This window comes from Cetorhinus maximus, chromosome 15 (genome assembly GCF_964194155.1).
Source record: "Cetorhinus maximus chromosome 15, sCetMax3.hap1.1, whole genome shotgun sequence".
Taxonomy (NCBI): domain Eukaryota; kingdom Metazoa; phylum Chordata; class Chondrichthyes; order Lamniformes; family Cetorhinidae; genus Cetorhinus; species Cetorhinus maximus.
Genome location: NC_135893.1, coordinates 14,390,200 through 14,415,044, shown reverse-complemented (window position 1 = coordinate 14,415,044; position 24,845 = coordinate 14,390,200). Strand labels below are relative to the sequence as shown.

General features: G+C 41.9%; 1 protein-coding gene across 4 annotated transcripts in view; it reads right to left on the bottom strand.

Moving 5' to 3' along the window:
• tp73 (tumor protein p73) overlaps positions 1-24,845 on the bottom strand; it is a 248,278-nt gene that overhangs the window by 138,087 nt on the left and 85,346 nt on the right. For 3 of the 4 annotated variants that reach the window (XM_078557907.1, XM_078557908.1, XM_078557905.1), the window contains exons 2-3: positions 9,112-9,207; positions 3,476-3,605 (exon numbers count right to left, since the gene is read on the bottom strand). In XM_078557907.1, the coding sequence (XP_078414033.1) occupies positions 3,476-3,605; positions 9,112-9,170 (189 nt within the window). In that variant the 5' untranslated portion in view covers positions 9,171-9,207. Of the gene's footprint in view, positions 1-3,475; positions 3,606-9,111; positions 9,208-13,915; positions 13,956-24,845 lie in introns of those variants that run through there. The other variant, XM_078557906.1, reaches the window with a different exon arrangement.

Genomic DNA, 24,845 nt, shown 5'->3' with positions numbered 1-24,845 from the left:
CCACAAACTATAACCCTCTTACAAAACAAAAGGTATAGTCCTAAAACATCATAATCATACAAACTTCACCATTTTAATAATTGAGGAATGAGCTTGGCATCAAGTGTACCGAATGCATTTTCCAGCATTTTATAGTTACTGTAATTCTAACTTTGAAAGAAAGAACTTGCATTTAGGTGGCACCTTATCGTATTCTCGGGATGTCCCTATGGATTAATTTTTGAAGTGAAGGGACGAATGTTGGTCAGGACATGAGGAAAACTCCTTGCTGGTTTTTAGATTATGCCAAATGGGATCTTTTATGCCCACCTGAGCAGATAAACGTCCCATCTGAATGATGACGCCTTCAATAATGTTGTGCTTCATCAGTACTGCACTGAAATCTCAGCCTAGATTATGCATTCATGTCCTTAGAGGAGTTTGAATCCACGACCTGATTCAGAGTCAAAAATACTAACAACCAGCCAAGAAACCAGAAATTATTTGTGTATCACGAGTCTAGCCTGCAACGTGACTTTAATGCCATTGAACAAAGATGGAATAATCCGAAGTTCCCTTTGCTATTTCCGAGTGAGTCCTGAAGAGCTGTTTTCAGGCTCAAGTTGGCAGCTATCTCGACCTCTCGTTACTGATGTGAAGGGTCAATGCGGGTAGATAATTCCTGTACCTTCCAATCTATACCTTTCAGATTCCCTTCTTGAGCTGTGCAATGCCTCAGAAGGCAGGCAGTTGGTACCTGATGATATACTCCAAAACAAAGTCCATGTCCAAATGCAGCAAGACCTGGACAACATCCAGGCTTGGGCTGGCAAGTGGCAAGTAACATTTGCAGCACACAAGTGCCAGGCAATGACCATCTCCAACAAGACAGAATCTAACCATTGCCCCTTGACATTCAATGGCATTACCATTACTGAATCCCCCCACTATCAACACCCTGGGGGTTACCATGGACCAGAAACTGAACTGGATTAGCCATATAAATAATGTGGCTACAAGAGCAGGTCAGAGGCTAGGAATCCTGTGACAAGTAACTCACCTCCTGACTCCCAAAAGCCTGACAACCATCTACAGGCACAAGTCAGGAGTGGGATGGAATACTCCCCACTTGCCTGAATGAATGCAGCTCCCACAACACTCAAGAAGCTTGACACCATCCAGGACAAAGCAGCCCGCTTGATTTGCACCACATCCACAAACATTCATTTCCGCCACCACCAACACACAGTAGCAGCAGCTGCGTACCACGTGTACTATCTAGCACTTTCCAAACCCATGACCAATACCATCTAGAAGGACAAGGGTAGCAGATAGGTGGGAACACCACCACCTGGAAGTTCCCCTCCTAGTCACTCACCGTCCTGACTTTGAAATATATCACCGTTCCTTCACTGTCGCTGGGTCAAAATCCTGGAACTTCTGTCCTAACAGCACTGTGGGTGTACGTACACCACGTGGACTGCAGCGGTTCAAGAAGGCAGCTCACCACCACCTTCTCAAAGGCAATTAGGGATGGGCAATAAATGCTGGCCCAGCCAGCGAATCCCACATCCCATGAATGAATTTTTTAAAAATGGATCTGAAGGCTGTTTGCCTGCAGCAAATCATGGCTAGTTGATGTGTGGGTGTCACTTCTGATGTTATATATTTTACATCACTCTTTTCTCTATATTTTTGTAGAAAGAAATATCTTGCATTTATATATCATCTTTCACATCCTCAGAATGTCTTAGTGCTTTATAGTCACTTATGTTTTGTAGGCAAATACAGCAGCCAATTTGTCACACAGCAAAATCCCATGAACAGCAAGTGAATGGGTGATCAAATAGTTTGTTTTTGGTTGATTTAAGCTGTTCAGAAACTTTGAGATGTAAAAGATGTAGGTCTGAATTTTCACCAGGGAAGCAGGAGACAGGAGCTGGCTTTGTTTTCAGGTCAGAAACACACCTCTGTGGAGAAACTGATTGAAGTTAAGATTTTCACATGGGTAAGTCCTTAATTGGCATGGAGATGGGTTCCATGTTGAATTAAGGGTGGTGTACAGGCTCTCAAAGTTTGAGGGCTAATTTAAGGCCTTCCAGCTTCAGGGAAGCACCTAGTTGCAGTACAAGGTAACTAGAGGGCACTTCAACAAGGAAGTGCCCTCTCAGCCACCAAGAACACAAAAGAAGCAGCCAGGTCACTGTTGTGTGAGTATGGGGGGTGTAGGGGGTCTCCTCTACAGGGTATTTGTTGGCTATCCCCCCCACCCAGGCAGGCAGGGAGGACCTTTAGGCCTACCTGGACTGATAGCATCCCACTCTGTTATATGTCCCAGTAGACCTCCTAACCTTAACTTTAACAAGGCTCTTAATGAGCCTAATTGCTTGCTCACCTTGAGAGGGCATACAGCCTTCCTGCGCCCCGAACTTTCCTCCCCCCAGAGTGACCAGTGTCAGAAATGGCATCCTGATATTGACACGTCGGCCAGCACTGGAACTTTTGTCACCCGCCCCTCTCCCTGCCTCTATTCCTGACTTCGGTGGGTTGGGAGGTGGGGTGTCAAAATTTTGCTTCTAGTATCTGCAGCAGCACAAACATTTAACATCTCATGGTAAATATGGTTGCGTCCAACAAAATTGACAGAGCATCCTAAGTGTTGAACTTGGAAATAAATTACCCAATATGATAACCCTGCTCTTTTGGGAAATGTATATGCTATCATATGTGTGCTTCTGGTTCAGTTTGTCTGTTGGTGCATGTACATGCATCTGTATGTTTGAGCAAAATATGCATGATATGTGAGTGTTAAGGGCAAAGAACCTTTTAGATCTTCGGGTTTCCAATGCCTCAGTTAGTAAACTTGATACCTATGAAGGAGCTGAGCCATAAAGGCTAGAAAGATTCCAGATTTAACTGGAATTTGTGCTGAGTTAGATCATCTCAAGTCAGGATTGCAGTTGAAAGTCTACAAATGTCACTCCTCATTACTTTCATTGACTCTTAGTACAAAGCATGTGGGTATCAAGCAAAGACAAGATTGCATGCACCCACTCCCACTGCACAATGTTACAGTGACTACTTGGGTGAAGTATTGGAGGGTATCAGTCTATGTGTGATCATTTTCAGCAAGAGCCAGTGCCTTTGGAGAGGTGGTGAAAATTGGAGCAGGAGAAAGGAAAAAAAAATCTTTGAGCAATGTCTCAATTTTGGTGCCTGCATCACTTATCCAAACCTAAAATTGTTTATTCTTCCTGGGATCCATCACAACATTTTCTGACAAATAACACTTAGTAATTAACTATGACAGATCTAAAAAAAAGTTATTCTTGTGCTTTAAAAATGGTCAAAACATAGAAAAATTAGAATTTAGAATTGTCATGTCCCACACTTTCAATTATCAGACTGTCACTCCATAATCTAACATTTTTAAATCATATTTCCATTACTATTCCAAACAACATGAACCAAAGGAAGAAGGTTTGACCACACTCACCATCACAGATTCGTTCATATCCCTCATATGAAACACGTCCATGCAAACCTCGGTTCGATTCTGTGGCACAGCCTCATTGCTGCCGGAAAGGTTGGTTTGTGGGATATCAAAGTAAGTACTGTCTGGTTCTCTGAAAAAACAAATGCCATAGTTCACCAAATACGATTGGATGAAACTCATCCCAGGCTCAGACTTGCCAACCTTATTCATTATTACTTGGTGGATGCAACTGGAGAATTATTTAATTGACTTAGGATGGAAGATATTTAACAAAAAACTTTTATGATGTATTTTTTGCTCATCAAATAGAGGCACATGATTACTGGGAAATGCAACCCCTTCAATTTCAGGCACCCAGTGTAAGGATTGTTGTAAAGTGTTGGGTACAGTTTGGTAGTTCTGAAAAAGTCTTTGCAGTCATGTGTAAATTAACTGTAAGTCTTTATTGACTCTTAGAACTATTTACAAATATACAGTAAAAAGTACAAGCTAGGAGCTGTGTCCATGATTGCTGGTACACATTGTTGTGGCCAACTAGGCTGACCCTGGGTACAGGTCATGCGCCTCTTACATCACTGTGTGGGCAGTACTGTACTCAGTCCCACATTAACCCTATATGTGCCAGACCCTTGTACTACACCTCCACCCAAGTCTTTATTCAATGTATTTTAAGTGATTACACTTTACCTTGTGTCTTACATTGTTAATACTATCATACATTTACTACATTAGCACTACTCCATCTTGCCCCTTCAAGTCCTTGAATTCAAAGGTTCAGGCAGTCTGGAGGCCTTACAACCCTTTCATATCTCATTCGCACTACTGTCGGAGGAGTGGTAGGCTCTGTTTCTGTTGGTTCTTCCTGTAGGTTTGGAGGTTGAGCTGGCATCTGCGTATGTTTTCATCCTTTTCTTCCATTGTTTTGAATTGAACCACTTTTGGTCGGTCCAGCTATTGCGTTGATCAGTGGTTGCTTGCAGGGTGGGCGAACATTGTGGTCATCTCCTTGTTGCTTTTTTTGCTTCTTCCGTCATCATGTGGTTGTTGCGACGTATGTAGACGTTAACCCTAACCCTAAAATGGAACACACGTTCCCACTTGTTTCACAATTTTACCCAAATTTTTGAGTACTTTATTTTTTTCCAGTTGTTTTTCAGGCTTATGAATCTTTTCATTCAGCTCATCAACTACTCTTGTAAGTTGAGTTGTCTTTGTTTCAGAGTTATCTGCGGAACTCTTATATAAGTTTGACAACTTCACCTTGGCATTCAGCTCTGTTCAGAATCTTTCTTCCATAGTCACTGACTGCTTCTTGGATTCTTTCAATTCACTAGTTTGATTGACAATTTATTTTGTAAAATTTCTCTTATTTGCTTTCAAAGTCTGGATTTGCTCTTCCACATTGCATATCTCAACCTTCATGTTGTTCAGTTTGGACTGAAGTTCATCAGTTGTGGTTGTTACTTCTGCTTTCAAGCAACTGTTCTGATGCAACAGCAATTCTTTCTCCTGTTCCAGGCATTTTGCACAATGCTTACTAGAGACGACTGATACTTGAAGTTCATCAAGTTTTAATTGGAGATCTTTGTTGAATTTGTTTCTACAAGCTCATCATTTAAGTGTTTCACGTCTTCCTTTGTATGTGAAAGTTGGTTCTCTACACAGATCAGTTTTTCCTTGGTAGAGCATAATTCCTCTGCACAATCTTTAAAGCTCACATTCTGTAACTGCACTTCTGCCAATTGTTTCTAGAATTCTTCATGCTTACTTTGAATTTGATCTTGAAGGACAATTAACTGTTCTTTCAATTGTTTACTTTCTTGTTCAGTCCTTGCATTCTCACTCTGTACTTCAGTGCATTGCTTTGTCACTACTGATAGTTCCCACATCGCTTTTTCTGAAGTAGCATTTAACATCTTTTTAAACAGCTCATGTTTTTCCTGGGGCACAGATTGGTTCCTCAAAAGAGTCCTTCAAGACTGCAACTTCCTTGAGTGCCTTTTCTGCCTGTTGTTGTGCCTAGCTGTACTTCTAGTTAAGTTTTCCCAACTCCTGCTTTAATTTGCCAACAATGGGAATTCAGTTTTGTTACTTCCTCCTCATGCTTTTGACACTCTTCAGAAATTTGTTCAGATCACAAACAGTTTGGTTCATTAAAGACTTAAGTTTATCATGCGTTCTCAAAGGTATGTACTTAGTTTGAATTTGTGTTTCAAATCTTCTAAATCAACTTTGATATGAACATTTTCCAACCTTATTTAATTTCCCTTCAGCAGGGTTTGTGCATTTGGACTTCATCAGATAGCTTTCCTTCATTCACAGTTAGCTGCACCGCCATCTGCTGTTGTAGTTTGGGTAACATGTCGGGGTTTCCAAAAATATATATTTTTGGGACTTGCAGGAAGTTCTTTGCCTCTCTGGCACCCTTGTGTAGTTTGCTCAAGTAATGTCTTTCTCTTTCGCAGCTTTACTGGGGATTTTATCAATTCTTTTTAAGCTCTGTGCGTTCCACAACTCGGAGGTTAAAGAATTGGTCAAAGGCTCTTAATATTTCATCAAAGCTTGTTGAAGACTCATCAATGCACTGCATCAGGATTACTTCATCAGCAAGTTCATCAAATCAGTATAAAGATATTAATCTGAACTTTTTCTGACTTACTACTTAGACCTGAAGAACTCCAATAGTTTAGAAATTCTCTTCCCCAGGACACCCAATTTTTAATTACCGTTAGCCCTTGCATAAGTTCAAACTGTTCTGGAAGAATGAGCCATGGTTAAAAAATTAAAAATGTAGGTTCTGCATTAAGAGCTTTCTGAATTTCAGGATGATGTCATGGTTCACTTGGAGACAAAGGGATTTCCTGCGCTTGTCAATTTTGGCAGGCTCTGCTACAAGGGCGATCGCGCTCGGCTTGAAAAAGGTTTTTCTTTGTATCCATGGGACGCGGGCATCGCTGACTAAGCCAGCATTTATTGCCCATCCTCAATTACCCTTGATAAGGTGGTGATGAGCTATCTTCTTGAACCACTGCAGTCCATGTGGTGTACGCCCACATTGCTGTTAAGGAGGGAGTTCCAGGAGTTTGACCCAGCAACAGTGAAAGAACAATGATACATTTCCAAGTCAGGATGGTGAGTGGCTTGGTGGAAAATGTCCAGGTGGTGGTGTTCCCAGGCACCTGCAGCCCTTGTCCTTCTAGATGATAGCGGTCGTGGGTTTGGAGGGTGCTGTCTGAGGAGCCCGGATGAGTGGCTGCAGTGCATCTTGTAGATGGTACACACTGCTGCCATTGTGTGTGGTGGAGGGAGTGAATGTTTGTGGATGGGGTGCTAATCAAGTGGGCTGCTTTGTCCTGGAGGATGTCGAGCTTATTAAATGATGTTGGACTGCAATCATCCAGGCAAGTGGAGAGTATTCCATCACACTCCTGACTTTTGCCTTGCAGATTGTGGACAGGCTTTGGGGAGTCAGGAGGTGAGTTGCTCACCACAGGGTTCCTAGCCACTGACCTGCTCTTGTAGCCACAGTATTTATATGGCTAGTCCAGTTCAGTTTCTGGCCAATGGTAATGCCCAGGATGTTGATAGTGGGGAACGTAGTAATGGTAAAGCCATTGAATGTCACGGGGCAATGGTTAGATCATTGAACCAAGGTAATGAGGTCAGGAGCTGAGTGGCCCTGGCAGAGCCCAAACTGAGCATCAGTGAGCAGGATATTTCCCACCAAATGCCACATGATAACATTGTTGATGACTCCTTCCATCACCTTACTGATGATTGAGAGTAGACTGATGGGGTGGTAATTGGCCTGGTTGGATTTGTCCTGCTTTTTGTGTACAGGACATAACTTGGCAATTTTCCACATTGCCAGGTAAATACCAGTGCTGTAGCTGTACTAGAACAACTTGGTTAAGGGTGCGGCAAGTTCTGGAGCACAAGTCTTCAGTACTATTTCAACGATGGCTGCCTGGATCAGCTGTCTGTAGAGTTCTCTTGCTCAGCATTTTACTTCAAACTCACGAGTTTGTCGAATCCTAGTTTTTGCTTGCTCTCAACCGAGTTTAGAAGTTGTGATTCTCCCAGATAAGTTAACTAATTATTTTTTCTGTTTCAGAGCGAGCTCAGTTTTAGTGATGGTTTTTTTTCAAACTGCATCTGACTCTGAGTCATTTAAAGATTTCTCAGGACTTGCTATAGTCTGGAGTTTTAAAAGATTTAGCACACCCCTGCTAGGTGTCTGGGGTTAGATGCTGGGATTCCAAAACAGATTCAATGGAGTATTCTGCCTCCAGCTTCCAAGCCATTCTTTGGAGCTTTTTCCTGGTGAATTTTCATCTGCACCTCTGCTTTTGGGGCTTCTTTTCAGGTCAGACTGCTTTGCTAAATTTTTTCTCAATCTTCCAGCATTTTAATTTTTTCTGCAAGGTTTTGGGTTTCCACAAGCTACCACCATGTTTCAAGGTGTTGGTTACAGTTCAGTAGGTCTGAAGAAGTCTTCATAATCATATGTCTTTATTGACCCTGGGAACTATTTACAAATATACAGTAAAGAGTACAAGCTAGGAGTTGTCTCCATGCTTGCTTGTACATACAGCTCTGTCCAACAATAGACCCTGGGTGCAGGTCATGTGCTCTCTTACACTGTGTGGATGGTACTGTATTCAGTCCCACATTAACCCTGTATGTGACAGACCCTTACACTACAAGGATCAAGCACTCCCAGGTCAAGGATAGGATGAGTCATGCTGGTCTTCTTATGTGGCAGCTCTGCTGAAGGCTCAGCTGGTTAAAATAGTAAACAGCTGAACAATTCAACGAAGCTCACAGGGCAATGAAGAGGACTGGGAACTGCGGCTGATTTTTGAAGTTTATTATATCGGCACTACCAGTGGATCAAATTATCACCTTTCTGATCTTTATCGTACAAAAATTCATAATCTTAATCAGCTGAGCCATCGGAGAGCTAGAACTCACGCTGGAATATTTTCTAGTGTGTTGTCCCTCAGAAGTAGAGCATCATCCCTCAAAGAAATGCCCAATTTTAAGTGCTTGCTTCTCATCAAAAGCATCTTCAATGGCTAGAGATTATTTGCAGCAAATAGGTACTAATATTCTGCAGGAGGAAAATTGGGAACTGCAATGGAGCTAGGGGGAAGTTTTAAAAGAGGGATATTTTAACTTACCTGATGCTTTCTGGGGCGGGGAAGAGTGTCACCTCAGGGGGTATTAGAGGCCAGGGCTAGGGTTGTGGGGGGGAGGTGGTGTTGAGGGAGAGAACATAAGTATAGTTGCTTTGGAGAGGCAGGCATGCTGGATCCAGAAAGTAAATAGAAAGGCAATTATATCTGGATCCAGCACTCCTTGCCTGGGTTTAACAGGCGGAAATGTCCATCTTTAAATTTCAAATGGGGAACAACAATTATTATATTCAAATAGCCAACCTGCTTCCTTTAGTGCCCATCCCCCAAGCCGCCTCTGTTAAAACAGGGAGGGGGTGAGTTGGGTTTGGGATTCAAAATTTTAACACTTTAACCCTCCCGACCTGATCTAAACCTTCCTGATTTTTGGGGTTAGCTGAACACCCACCACCACAAAAAAGTCTTATTTAGGAGAAAAAAACACAATTGCAGACTTACAAACTACTCCAGAGGTGTTCAAACGTAGGGCCTTCATCTGCTGGCGAGGATTGGGCCATCTTGGCTCTGGGGTGGTCCAGTGATGGGTAAAGTACTCTATGATCAAAGTAAACAAACAATTATAAACACACGTTGAATTATGGAGTGATAGATATACTTCTGATTATTTTGATACTTCTTATATTCAGCTACTCAAACTAAACTTAACAGTTGTTATAATCCAGTTGGTGTGCCTGCTCATGGCACTTCAATTTTAAGGGCAGAATTTTTGGATCAGTTGGCGGCCACGATTGGCGGGCCCAGGAGTGGCCGGGGATCGGACCGCCGACCACTATTTCATGCTGGCTGGCCAATTAGCAGCCAGCCAGCGTGAAAGGCGCGCTGAAAGGCTCAGCGCTGCCAGGGTGGGGGCGGGAGGAGGGTATGCGCTGAAGTCAGTGCGGACGCGGGAGAGCGCTGAAGAAAAGCTCCCTGAAGGCAGAGAGCTGCCTTAGGGAGCTGACAAATTTAAAATCAATAAAAATAGAATTTAAAATCGGGAGAAAATGTCCACGCGTCAGAATGAGACACTTCAACATATGGATGATGAAAACTTTTTCAAAACATTTAAATCTTTTTTAAAATTAATCACAGAAACCTCATCCCACCCTTGGATGAGGTTTCCTCAAAAATACAAAGGCCACCTGCCTGATTCGCCCACCCGCCAACAGTAACATTGGCTGGGCAGCAAAAAATCGTCATCAATTGTTACTTTAATGGCCTTAATAGGCCTCTTAATTGTCAGCGGGCGCGCTGCCAACTCTCATGCGCACCCACCAACCGAAATATTGTGCAAGCATGCGATGACATCGGGACACTTGCCCGACGTCATTGCGAGCTATTTCATGCTCAAGTGTGTCGGGCACGTGCCCGCACGCTGAGTAGAAAATTCTACCCTAAGATTCTCATTCCGGTCCCCTCCATGATCCTGTTCAATTTTACCTAAGCAATTTTCTCCAGCCATATGTTAGAGTCCCTTAAGGCAATCTAGAAGAAGTGGCTGACCAAATTGGCGATTATACATATAGAGATTACAATTAATTACAAGAAATTAGATATATATTTTTAGCCAGTACAGTGTTATAAAAGATCCTTAGTATCAATGCAAAAAAAATGTCTTGGCATTTCAACCTATTTGAAAGATGCCCTTTTTGAATAGAAAGATTGACCATTGGCCCTGTTTGCAGTGAAAATATTTTAAACATATTAGTAAAATGAAGACATCACTTTCCAAACCCATCAATATCCACTGGGTGAACAATTTTTAAAACAATAATCATTAAGGTTTAACACTAATTGGTATGTCAAATCTACCTGATGTCTGATTATGATTCTTTGAAAAAGGCAGATGGTAGCAGGAGAACTGATCTTTGCTACAGAGGTGCAATGAAAATTTCCTATGTTTTGGTTTAATTATTTGAGGGCTGAGCTTAGTAATGATTGTTTTGTTCCCGCCACACCGAAGTTTGTGTTGTAATTAATATTGCTATTGCTCTTGTTAGTATGTTGTTCATTTGTTTTAATGTTGACTTCTTTCATTTGATAAAAATTGTTCAAATGATAAAATAATCTAGATTGTTCAATTCGTAATTGCAAATGCATGATGTGAAATTGAGTCTTAAGATCAGGAGATGTCCTGGTCTCTGCTGAGTTAGCTGATCTCAGCTGCATTGACATTGCAATTGGTCTTGACACTCCTTGGTTAGTTGGAGAAAGTTGGCCAATTTTTCTGCTCCTGATTGCTGACCAGAGTGTTGATACTTTCATGTCAGGTATGAACAGAATCAGACTTGGCTGTGATGCCTCAAATAGTCTAATAACCTGTTAACACTCATTGTCTAGACTCATGAACAATAAATGTCCATTTGGACAGGGTGTCAGATAGCAGGTAGCACCTCTGTGATTCCACGGGCCTGGTTGGAAGATGAATTTATATGATACATGAGTTGAACAATCAGATCTATAGTGTTATAACTCTTCCCCAACATGCAGTTCCTGCAAAGGCACTTTCCTTGCTGGAAGCACAGGATTGTGGAATCAGCCCTCATATCTCGTCATGAGTCAAAGCTTTCAGGATGTGAAGGAAGAAAATTGGATGTGTTGCATTATATATAAAAATAGCTTCAGTTCTCCCATTATAAAAATAGAGGAAATTTCTTGCTCGTCCAGTACTGGATGTTGGATAAGCAGTTGGATAATTTAGCAACAGCAGAGTTATCGTGAGAGGTCGTGGCAAGGTAGCACTGGGTGTGCTTTCCAGGAGAAGTCCAAGGATAGATCCCTGGGGGACACCAGATGCGGGAGCAGAAGAGAAGTCATTACAAATGATACTCTGGCTATGATTACACAGATAAGAATGGAAGCAGATGAGAGTAGTCCCATTCAGCTGGATGACAGTGGAGATACATTAGAGGAAGATGCTGTGGTCAACCATGTCAAAGGCTGCAGATAGGTCAAGAGGGACAAGGAAGGGTACTTCACCTTTGTCACAGTCACAAAGGATGGGTTTTGTGATTTTGATGAAAGATGTTTCTGTGCTTTGGGCAGAAACCTAACTGGAGGGACTCAAACATGAAGTTCTGGGAAAGGTGGGCACGGATTTGGAGGGAACAACACATTCAAAGACTTTGGAAGGAAAGGGAGATTGGAGATGGGGCAAAGTTTGCAAGGATGGTGGGGTCAAGCTTTTTTTTGAGAGGGGAGATAACAGCAGATTTAAATGAGATAGGGTCAACACTTGAAGAGAGAGGATTGCTAACAATGTAGGAACCTGGGGACCAGGAGGGGAACAAAAACAAAAGTAGCTGGAAAAGCTCAGCAGGTCTGACAGCATCTGCGGAGAGGAACACAGTTAACGTTTCGAGTCCGTATGACTCTTCATCAGAACAAGGAGGGGAAGTTGGGTGGTCAACATTTAGTGGGAATAGGAAATCCCTGATATGGCTCAATTCTATAGGATCTTGGTTGTGGAGCTCTTTCTGTTACAATTCCTTTTTGTTGATCCCATAGCTGCACACTCTCCTCGGGCTGTAGCACTTTCAAGTCCCGTGCCCTGTGTCTTGAGTTTAAATTACGAGCTTGGCTATCTCTCAGTTGCGCCTCATGCTTCCTAAATCTCTCATGATCATCTGAGGCATTGTTAGGGTTGTAGTTTTTGTTGCAAAGCTGAATGTTGTGTTTGCAGCCATCTTCCCATCAATAGTTCTAATGGCGAGAACCTGTTTTTTAATGGTGAGGTTCTGTGGTTAAGAAGAGCTAAGTTAATATAACCGTTCTTTCTCATTGATGCAATCGTACTTTATTCACCACGCTTTGTGCTTTTACATAGATGCACTGAAAACCCAATTTAGGCCTTATTGCATTCCCTGTTACTCTGACCACATCTAATACTTTACTATTTCTTACTCTAGTGTTATCTGTCTCTCCCAATTCTTCGTGCATCTTGTTTTTCCTCTCTCATTATACAGCCTGATTCCTAGCCCCCCCCCCTCCAAGTTAGTTTAAATCCTCCCCAATGGCACTAGCAAAGCATCCCACAAGGATATTGGTCCTGGCCCAGTTGCGGTACAACGCATCCAACATGTATATGTCCAACCTCCCCCAAAAACAGTCCCAATGTGCCAGGAATGTAAAGTCTTCCCTCCTGCACCATCTCTCCAGCCATGCATTCACCTGCTCTCTCCTCCTATTTCTATACTTACTTGCATAATGAGGAGCTTCCTAAAGAGTTGGCTGCTCGGGGCCATCTTGCATCCCAAATGTCAAATGTGAAATGTGAACATTGTTTTTTAAAGTGCAGTGACTGTTATTACGTAGGCAAATGTAGCTTACAGCCAGATTCTACAAATAACAATGCAATGAATGACCCGTTAAACAACATTGCTAAAAAATATTAACAGAGGAATGCCTGCTAGGGAAATGGGAGATGGTCATTGCCTGACCATCCACCTGTTCCCTTTTGAATAGTAGCATGGAATCTTTAGCATCCACCTGATCAAGCAAATGAGGTTCAATGCCTTATCCAAAGAAAGGTTACTCTGACAATGCAGCATTCTGTTAACAGTGCGCTGGGGAAGTCAGCCCAGTATGTGCTAAAGCCCAGAAGTGGATCTTGAACCTACAACCTTCAGAGTAAAAATGCTACCAGCTGTATCAAACTGACATTACATTGTTGCACTACTGCAGGCAGTAGTTCTCAATTTCATAATCTGCCCCGAGAAGTCCACTATCACTTGCTTATGATTTGATGTGAACCTACATGTGTCTATGACAACTTGTGGGCAGTCTGTGCAAACCACATGCATTTGTCTTCGCCATGCTATTTCATTGAATATTTGTATTTCCATTGGACCTCTAGAGGGCCTCAGTCTGCGACTATCAGGTTGTTCAGGGAGTACTGGGGAAATTAATCTTTGCCAAAATGGACATGCCCAAACCTGCCCAGAAGGTTCGTATCACCCTTGATCTGTTACCTTATCCATCTGTTCATGTCAGCCTCCAGGGACCAAGATGAATGAAACATTACTACACACCTGAGCCCAAACCAACCTCGATTGGAAACATATGAGTAAAACTAGTCAGCCTGTCCAAAATTCTCTTTACAAACTCCTATCACAATGATCTAATTGTTCTTTACATCTCTGACCCATTCCAAGCTATGGAGCCAATGCTATTTAACCCTTTAAAGGTTAACCTTTAACCCTTAGATTGCAAAAGTATCAAATGTATCACCAACTCTCCTACTTTCATTGTAAAAGAGGCTTACCCAAACTCTGCATTTTCTCAAGGCTGAAGAGTGTCACAAGATGTTGCTCACTGTTGATCAGTGTAATGCACATAGTGATATTGTATCACCTCTTAATTTTAAGAAACTGTAAAAAAGCTGATTGTACTTGTTACAACCTATCCTGATGCAGCAAGTTCCCTATAGGTTCAAAATCTCCAATCGCTGTGCTACCACAACTGGTAGCACTCTTGTACTGAGTCATAAGATCGTGGTTTCAATCCCCATTTCAGACTCTGAGCAAATAACCTAGGTTGACACTTCAGTACAGTATTGAGGGGGTTCTGTATTGTTAGAGGTACATTCCTTCAGACATGTCTGCCTTTTAAACAGAAAATAGCACTTTCAAAGAAGAGCACATCCTGTCCAATATTTCACCGCAATAAAATACAGGTTAACTTGTAATTCATCTCATTTGCTGTTTCTGAGGTCTTGCTGTGAAAATTGGAGTAACTGAGCCAACTCATAAAAACAATCTGATCTAATGACAAACTTTTAAAATAAATCAGCAATTATTTTTAAGTTGTAGCCAGTTCCACCTATCTCCGATGTGGTCATCCTAAGTCTCCCATATCACGCACAGGTGGACTCAAACCTGACCTGTGTGGTGCCTATTTTTATTTTGTAGAAACCTACTTAAAAGAGGCAACACTGTAAGCAGTTTTGATGGAAACATAACAATACAAAGAGATATTGATAGATTAATGAATGGGCAAAACTGTGGCAAATGGATTTCAATGTAGACAAATGTGGGGTCATCCACTTGGACCTAAAAAGGATAGAACTGGGTATTTTCTAATTAGAGAAAAGCTAGAAACAGTGGAGGTCCAATGAGACTTGGGGTCCAAGTACATAAATCATTAAAATGTCATTAACTGGTACAGAAAATAATCAAAAAGGCCATTGGTTGCTGGCCTTTACATCTAGGAGGGCTAGAATACAAGGGGGTAGAAGTTATGCTTCAGCTACATAAAGCCCTGGATACACCTACACCTGAGAGAAGTTCAGGAACAATATATTGGCCTTGGAGAGAGTGCAGCGTAGGTTTACCAGAATAATACCTGGACTTAAATGGTCACATTACAAGGAGAAATTATACAAACTAGAGTTGTTATCCCTGGAATTTAGATGGTTTAAGGGGTGATTTGACTGAAGCTTTCAAGATATATGGGGGAACAAATATGGTAGAAAGAAAGAAACTATTTCTGCTAGTTGGGGAGTCTAGGACTATGGGGCATAGTCCAAAGATGAGAATCAAACCTTTCAGGAGTAAATTTAGAAATGCCTTTCTACATAGAAAGGGTGGTAGAGTTTGGAACCCTCTTCTGCAAATAGCAACTGATGATCGATTAATTGTTGATATTAATTCTGAGATTGATAGACTTTTGCTAACCAAGGGATATAGGGATAATAATTAAGGGACATGGGGCAAAGGCAGGTATACAGAGTTATGCCTTAGCCACGGTCTCATTGAATGGGGGAAATATGCTCCAGGGGATGAAATGACCCTGTTCCTACGTTCATAAACTTTGCTAAAGAAATGATAGCCAGCACCTTCTCCTTGCACCACTGGGGAGGCCATGCCTGCTGCCAGAAGGACATGATCATGAAGAGACCGGGGGGGGGGGGGGGGGGGTTCGTGGGATCAGCAACAAGGACAGGGTGATGGTTCTCAGCGGGCCCTCCTCTCCTCCTGATGTATAGCCCCTCAATCAAGCAGAGTGCCTTTGATCAAGGGACACCCCACCCTCAGAGGTGACAATCAGCCTGCACAGGTTTACCTGTTCTACACACTGAATGGCAACAGGCCTGCCTGAAGCCAAGTTAACACCAGTGGTGGTGGGATGAGGCCCTAAAGTGGTCATTAATTCGCCATTTAATGGCATCAATTGGCGGTGAGTGGGAAGGTCTCCAAATGTTAACTCTATTTCTCACTCCACCTATCCTGCCCAACTTGAGATTTTCCAGCACTTTGTGTTTTGATTTCAGATCTCCAGCACCTGCAGTATTTTGCTTTTATATAAATAAAAACTGTTGCTGATCAGCGATTCTTCCCTCACTTTTGGCCTCCAATCTCTTCTCTTTTATAAGTTTTCTTGATTCTTTCTATTTTGCCTCTACTATTAGGTTCGGTCCTCCTCTGAACTTTCCCATCATGCTCCTAAACTCTAAAAATGCCACCCTAAACTGTGTCCTTCTCTCTACATACTCACTGTATTGAAATTGCTTCATCACATCAAGTCCTACTCTACCCCATTTTTTGTGATGAAGTATACAACTCCTTACCTCCCTTCCTCTGACAATTTATAGATGTTGAAACCTAAGCTTGAAGCCACCTTAACACTACTTCCTGATTCAGCTCATCTTCTCTTGTATGCTTCTTGACTTTGGTGCAGTCCCGCAGTAAACGCTTTCAATAAGTCAAGTTAGACTCTAAAGGGAGAATTTTAATTATTTTTGCTTAATTTTTTTTTTAAACATAGGATATACAGCACAGAACCAACATTTGGCCCCACTGGTCCATGCTGGCATTTATGTTCCAATCGAGCCTTCTCCCACCTTTCCTCATCTAAATCTAAAAGCAAACTCTCTATTCCTTTCTCCCTCATATGCTTGCCTACCTTCCTCTTAAATGCATCTATATCATAATCACTTCAAACAACTCCCTGTGGTAGCAATTTCCACATTCTCACCACTCTTTAGGTAAAGAAGTTTCTTCTGAATTCTCTAATGGATTTCTTGGTGACTATCTTATATTGATGGCCTCTAGTTATGCTCCACTCCACAAGTGGAAACATTCTCTCTGTATCCACTCTATCAAAATCTTTCATAATTTTAAAACCTGTTAGGTCACCCCTCAACCTTTTAATAGATTTAAAAGCACAATGTGTACAGGCTGGAAAAAAAAACACAATTGGTGCAACAGCACAGCAAAAAAAAAAATTAAGGTGCCAAACTTTCAATCCCCTTGAAAGAGGGGTCCTCCTCAGTAACCTCCAAGATCTCTGCACCCCTTAAACTCTGGCTTCTTGCATGCTTCTGATTTTAATCACTCTACCATTGGCAGCTGTACCTTCAGCTGCTGAGGCTCTAAGCTCCAGAATTCCCTCCCTAAATGGAGCAAATACATCTCTACGGCTATATGTCTCTCTATTTCTGTCTCCTCCTTTAAGATGCTCCTTAAAATCTACCTCTCTAACAAAGCTTTTGGTCATCTGACCCAATATCTCATGTGGCTGGTTTCAATTTTTGTGAAGTGCCTTGGGATGCTTTGCTACATTAAAAGGGCTATATAAATGCCAGTTGTTGTCCTGAGAGCTCAATCTTCTACTATGGACAAGATAGTTCTTTGGGCAAAATGACAGAAGTCCCATTTTCCTGTCCATTAAGGATAATATCATTATTTGAGGAAGAGCATAAGAACATAAGAAATAGGAACAGGAGTAGACCATTTGGCCCCTCGAGCCTGCTCTGCTATTCAATAAGATCCTAGCTGATCCTCTTGTGTTTCAATTTCCAAATTGCCATCTAACCCCGATAACCTTTGATTCCCTTACCTAAGAAGAATCTATCTACCTTTGCCTTAAAAATATTCAATGACCCCTCCTCCGCCACCTTCTGAGGCAGAGAATTCCAAAGTCGCACAACCCTCCAAGAGAAAAAAATTTCTCCTCATCTCTGTCCTAGAAGGGCGACCTCTAATTTTCAAACAGTGCCCCCTAGTTCTGGGCTCACCCACAAGAGGAAACATCCTTTCAACAGCCACCTTATCAAGGCTGTTCAGGATCTAGTATACTTCAATTAAATCACCCCTCATTCTTCTAAACTCCAGTGGAAACAAGCCCAGTCTGTCCAACCTTTCCTCATAAGACAACCCATTCATTCCAGGTATCGATCTAGTAAACCTGCTTTGAAACCCCTCCAATGCATTTACATCCTTCCTTAAATAAGGAGACCAAAACTGCACACAGTATTCAAGGTGCGGTCTCACCAATGCCCTGTGTAACAAGAAGCATAACATCCTTACTTTTATGTTCAATCCCTCTTGTAATAAAGGATAGCATTCCATTAGCCTTCTTAATTACTTGCTGTACCTACATACTAACTTTTAGTGACTTATGCACTAGAACAACTAGATCCCTCTTCACATTTTCCCACATTAAACTCCATTTACCAGATCTTCTTCCACTCACTCAACCTGTCTATATTGGTCTGCAATCTCATGTCCTCTTCACAACATACTTTCCTACCTAGTTTTGTGTCATCTGCAAATTTAGCTATCACGTCTTCACTCTCTTCATCTAAGTCATTGATGTAAATCGTAAAAAGTTGAGGACCCAGTACAGACTCCTGTGGGACGCCACTCGTTACATCCTGCCAATCAGAAAAAGACCCATTTATGCATACTCTCTGCTTTATGCCAGCCAATCTTCTGTCCATGCTAATATGATACCCACTACACCATGTGCTTTTATTTTCCATAATAATCTTTGATGTGGGACTTTATCAAATGCCTTCTGGAAATCCAAGTACAGTACGTCTACAGGTTCCCCTTTATCCACTGTGCATATTACTCCTTCAAAAAACTCCAGTAAATTGGTTGAACATGATTTTCCTTTCACAAAACTATGCTGACTCTTCCCAATTGCCTTGAGTTCTTCTAAGTGCCCAGCTATAACCTCCTTAATGATCGATTCTAATAACTTCCCACGACGGACTTCAAGCTAACTGGCCTACAGTTTCCTATTTTCTGCCTCCCTCCCTTCTTGAACAGAGAGGTTATATTTGCTACTTTCCAATCTGAAGGAGCCTTTCCAGAATCTAGTGAATTTTAGAAAATTAACACCAACGCATTGACTACCTCATTAGCCACCTCTTTTAAGGCCCTAGGATGTAGTCCATCGGGATCTGAAGACTTGCCAGCCTGCAACTCCACAATTTGCTCAGTACCATTTCCCTAGTGATTTCAATTTAACCAAGTTCCTTTCTCCCGTTCATCTCCTGATTTGCAGCTATTACCGGAATGTTTTTTGTATGCTCTGTAGTGAACACAGAAGCAAAATATTTGTCCATTTCTTCCACCGTTTCCTTATTATCTACTATTAACTCCCCATTGTCACTCTCTAGAGGGCTAACACTTACTTTACTTATTCTTTTCCTTTTTAAGTACCTGTAGAAACTCTTGCTATCCATTTTTACATTTCTAGCTAGCTTCCTCTCATACTTTAACTTCTTTCTCCTGATTAACCTTTTAGTCATTCTCTGCCATTCTTTATATTCTGTCCTGTCACTCATCTTTGCAGAGTTGTAGCTTTTTCCTTAAGTTTGATGCTTTCCTTAACATCTATAGTTAAGCATGGATGGTGGGTCCTCCCCTTAGAATTTTTCTTTATAGTAGGAATGTCCTTATTCTGAATACTCTGAAATATCCTCTTAAATGTCTGCCACTGCTTCTCTATTGATCTATTCTTTAGCCTAGTTTCCCAGCTCACTTCAGCTAGCTCAGCTTTCATCCCCACATAGTTGCCCTTATTTAAGTTTAAGATACTAGTCTTAGATCAACTCTTCTCCCTTTCAAACTGGATGTAAAATTCAATCATATTGCGGTCGCTGCTACCTAAGGTGCCTTTACTCGAGGTCATTAATTAATCCTGTAACATTACACAATATCAAGTCTAAAATAACGTGCTCCCTAGTTGGTTCCAGAACATGCTGCTCTAAGAAACTACCTCGAAAGCATTCCAAGAACTCCTCATCCAGGCTACTACTGCCAATCTGATTTTTCCAGTTTGTGTGTAGATTAAAATCACCCATGATTATTGTCGTCCCTTTATCACAAGCACACAATATTTTCTCTTGAATACTTTGTCCTACACTGTGGCTACAGTTAGGGGGCCTGTAGACCACTCCCACTAATGACTCCCCCCACCCCCCTCACTATTCCTCATCTCCACCCAAACTGATCCTACATCCTGATCTCCTGAAGCAAGTTCATCTCTAACTATTGCACCAATGCCCTCTTTGATTAACAGTGCTACCCCTCCACCTTTACCTAGCTTTTGAATATCACGTGCCCTTCAATATTAAGGACCCAATCTTTGTTATCCTGCAGCCACTTCTCCGTAATTGCTATCAGATCATATTTATTTACTTCAATGTGGGCCATCAATTCATTTACTCTGTTATGAATGCTACATTCATTCAGATAGAGAGCCTTCACTTCTGTCTTTTTGTTACCTTCATAACATCTAGTCTTGACTGTTGATGTATTCTCAGGTTTTTTTCTCTCTGTCCCTTCCTGCCATTCTCTGACCCTCATTTCTCACATTATTATTTTGCTCTTGACTCTACACCTTGAATTGCTACCTCTACACAAGCTCGATCCCTCACCCCTCTTGTTTAGCTTAAAGCCCTCTTTACTTCCCTAGTTATGCAATTTGCAGGTGTCCTCCTGGTGTCAACATTGATCCCATAAGCAATATCTCCAAACAAGATTGGCAGATCATTTATGTGAATGTATGTGATACATTTGTGAAAATTGCCTGCATAACAGTCAGCAGGATTCAAAAGTATTTTAATACTTTGAGGTTCCATAGCCGATTAAGTACTTTAGAAATGTAATCATTGTGTAATATAGGGAAATGCTGCAGCTAAACTGTACCCAAGATTATGCAGACTGCAATAAGATAAGAACCAGGTACCTGTTTTGGTGATGCTATTTGAGGGATAAATATTGACCAGGATACCCTCAGTATGAATGAGGGATCAAATCTCAGATCTTCTTAGAACTAACTCAACCTAACTGATGCATATTTTGCATTCTGCCAGGGCCACTGAGCTCCTGACCTCATTCCAGCCTTGGTCCAAGCATGGACAAAACAGCCGACGTCAAAAGGTATGATGAGAGTGACTGCCCTTGACATAAGGCAGTATTCAACCAAGTGTGGCATCAAGGAGCAAAACTGAAGTCAAAGAGAATCAGGGGGAAAACTCTCCAATGGTTTGAGCACAAAGGAACATGGTTGTGGTTGTTGGAGGTCAATCACATCAGTCCCAGGACATCGCTTCAGGAGTTCCTCAGCGTAGTGTCTTAGGCCCAGTTATTTTCAGCTGTTTCATCAATGACCCTCCTACCACAAGGTCAGAAATGGGGATGTTCACTGATGACTGCAGCACAATGTTCAATACTATCTGCAACTCCTCAAATACAGAAGAAGTCCATGTCCATATGCAGAAAGACCTGTGCGACATTCAGGCTTGGGCTGATAAGTGACAAGTAACATTTGCACCACACAATGGCCAGGCAATGACCATCTCCAACAAGAAAGAATCTAACCATCTCCCCTGACATTCAATGGCAGTACTGTTGCTAAATCCCCCACTATCAACATCCAGGAGTTACCATTGACCAGAAACTGAACTGAGTCGACCATATAAATACTGTGGCTACAAGAGCAGGTCAGAGACTAGGAATTCTGAGGCGAGTAACTGACCTCCTGACTCCCCAAAGTGTGTCCACCATCTACAAGGCACAAGTCAGGAGTCTGATGGAATACTCTCCACTTGCCTGGATATATGCAGTTCCAACAATGCTCAAGAAGCTCAACACCATGTGGGATAAAACAGTCCGCTTGATCGGCACCCTTTCCACCAACTTTAACATTCACTTCCTCCACCACCGATGCACAGTGGCAGAACATGTATTGTATAAAAGAAGCGTTGCAGCAATTCACCAAGGCACCTTCGATAGCACCTTCCAAATCTGTAACCTCTACCATCGAGAAGGACAAGGGCAGCTGGCACATGGGAACACTGCCACCTGCAAGTTCTGCTCCAAGTTACACACCATCTCTACTTGGAACAATGTCACCATTTCTTCAATGTCACTGGATCAAAATCCTGGAACTCCCTTCCGAACAGCATAGTGGGTGTACCCGCACCAGATGGACTGCAGCGGTTCAAGAAGGCAGCACACCACCAAGTTCTCAATGGCAATTAGGGCAACAAATGCTGGCCTTGCCTGCAATGCTTTCATCCCATGAAAGAATAAAAAATAAGCACTGACTAGGAAACAAGCCTTGGATCCTTCTTGTTTGCGATGTTTATCAGTTTGCATGACCTCAAATGTCACACAGAAGAAATCCGTGTCCATAAGCAGAAAGATCTGTGCAACATTCAGGCTTGGGCTGATAAGTGACAAGTAACATCTGTGCCACACAAGTGCCAGGCAATGACCATCTTTCTTGTTGGAGAATCTAACCATCTCTCCTGACATTCAATGGCGTTACCATTGCTGAATCCACCACTGTCAACATCTGGGAGTTACCATGTGACCAGAAACTGAACTGGACCAGCCATATAAATGCTATGGCTACAAGAGCAGGTCAGAGACTAGGAATTCTGAGGTATGCATGACATTTATCTATATTAAGTTGAAGTTGAAAATTACCTGCCTCATTCATTGCAAGATCTCTCTGCATGACATTTTTCTCCTTTCCTTCCTGCATAACTTGAGTATTATTTGCAAACTAATGAACAATGGAAAGGTTTTTACATCATTCCAATGCCTTCTGCTCTTTCATTTGCCCCCCACCCCCAAATAAGCTGCCATGCTCAGTACAGGCTTGTGATATTTTGAACGTTCACTCAATACTTTTAAAAATTGGACTCAAGCAAGCTGTTAAGATGGCTGCTGCAAATCATGTGACTTTTGCAACAGTATCAAGTCTCCGGCGAATATCTAATTAAATATAGACAGGTGAGGGTACATCACAGCCATTTGTGGAATTCACACATCTCATTATTTAAGGATTGACCAACACCTATGATGTCATGATGTCTGTCTCCATGTTTCATGCTGGACAAAAGGGAAGATTGAAACACAATGGTCATTATCAACTTTCCATGTGTCACGATGGCCTTCCCCATCCAAACTAGTCTGGGTAAGCCTCAGAAGTGTTAATCCAACGGTCATGTGATCCCCAGGTTGGTTTCAGAGACTGCATCCTTATCACCCCAGGATCCAGCAGATTCATTAGAGCCATTAGTCGTCAGCCAGCCTGAGAACAAGATTCTGAAACTAGCTGCAAGCAGCCAAATTTCTTAACCAATTCGAGTTTCAAAGTTCACCTGAGAACCAGCCTCCTAGATATTCAACTACAAGCAACCTCGCAACCTGCTGTGAACCCTTTGCTTTACAAGACTCTCACTTAACTTTAAATCACCAAATCCATTCAAGAAACTACAGGCCTGCCATGTGGGAAACCAAAATCATAAATCAGAGACTGAATGAACTGTAATCTATAAAAGTGCATATCTGTATCCAATCTTTGTGTATGTGTATATATGTATATATGTGTGTGTGAGTGCATGTGAGAGAGAAACCAAGTGTGTGGCCTTGCATTAATTCGGAGTAAGTGTGTGAGAATAAATGACCTTCTTTATTTTAAATTCACGGAAGAATTATTCAATTGGAATATACATTCCAAAGTTAAGAAAAGACAGACCTCTTTCCATATACTGATTACAGGCAGCAAGACAGCACATATTCTGTCCATGACAATGTGGAATAACAATGCTGGGTATGCTGGAAACATGCTTTCCCTCCTAAAATCGTACCCATTTCAATCCTATTTGCTATAGTTTCAACAGGATACATGGATCTGGGTTGAGTCTCAAGCCATCTTTGAACCCACCATTTTTTCAAAAAATATTTGGTCCAAACGTGAGTTGGGAAGACCAAAAAGTATTGATGAGGGAAAGCTCATCAGAGAGATCTAGATTTCACGTCACTGCATTTAACTTCTTGAATGTCTCCAGAGGTTTTGCCTCCAGGGCTCTACTCAGATGATCAGGGTATTGCCCACTCTTTCTCAGAAAGCATTTCTTCATACATTGGATCTCAACTTGCCTGATGATAATCAGTTTGTACCCAGGGAATATAATCACAGAATTGTTATGGTGCAGAAGGAGGCCATTCAGCCCATCATGTCTGCAGCGGCTCTGAGCATTTTAACTTAGTGCCTTTTTCCTGTAACCCTGCACGTTGTTTCTATTTAAATAATCATCCAATGCCCTCTTGAATGCTTCAATCGAATCTGCCTCCACCACACTTCCTGTGCATTCCAAGCCCTAACTACTCGCTGTGTGAAAAAGTTTTTTCTCACCTCGCATTTGCTTCTTTTGCAAAACACTTTAAAACTGTGCCTTCTGGTTCTCGATCCGTTTAGGAGGGGGAACAGTTTCTCCCTATCTACTCTGTCCAGACCCCTCATGATTTTGAGAACTTCTATCAAGTCTCGTCTTAGCCTTCTCCTCTCCAAGGAAAACAGATCTATCTTTCCGATGTTCTTTCCCATCCTTGCAGAAGACATAAACATTTGCTTGGGTATGGTTCCATAAGTATTCCTGAGATCGCCTTGTAAAGGTAACCATTTTTCATGTGTAAACCCAGAACGTATTTATTTGGCATTGAAGCGGGTTCACAACCAAACTTAATCCTGATGCACATAATACAAAGGAATCATCAAGTGAACATCCTGGATGCTTTTTGCTGAGCTAATGGCGTTGAGAACTATAGTAGTCTGATAGCTAACTCTGTTCCGGAGAGTGAACCCGGGACCTTCCAGTCTCTAGGGCTCAATCTTGCATTCTGTGGTGGCTTTACTCCTTGAGCCATTAGCAAGTTCTGGGAATGCACTCATTGCTTTAATACTGGGCACTCAGGAAACCAACATACTCTCAGAAGTGTGCTAGCCCTACTGCATGACTCAGCACTTCTAAAAGCAATACTATGACACTGCTGAATTCATTGCTCCAAACTCAAAAATCTCCAATTTCCCATTCATCAAATTCCCCCCAATCTTCCAGGTCAAGCCATAGTCTAGCACTTGCATGAATGAAAAACAATTCC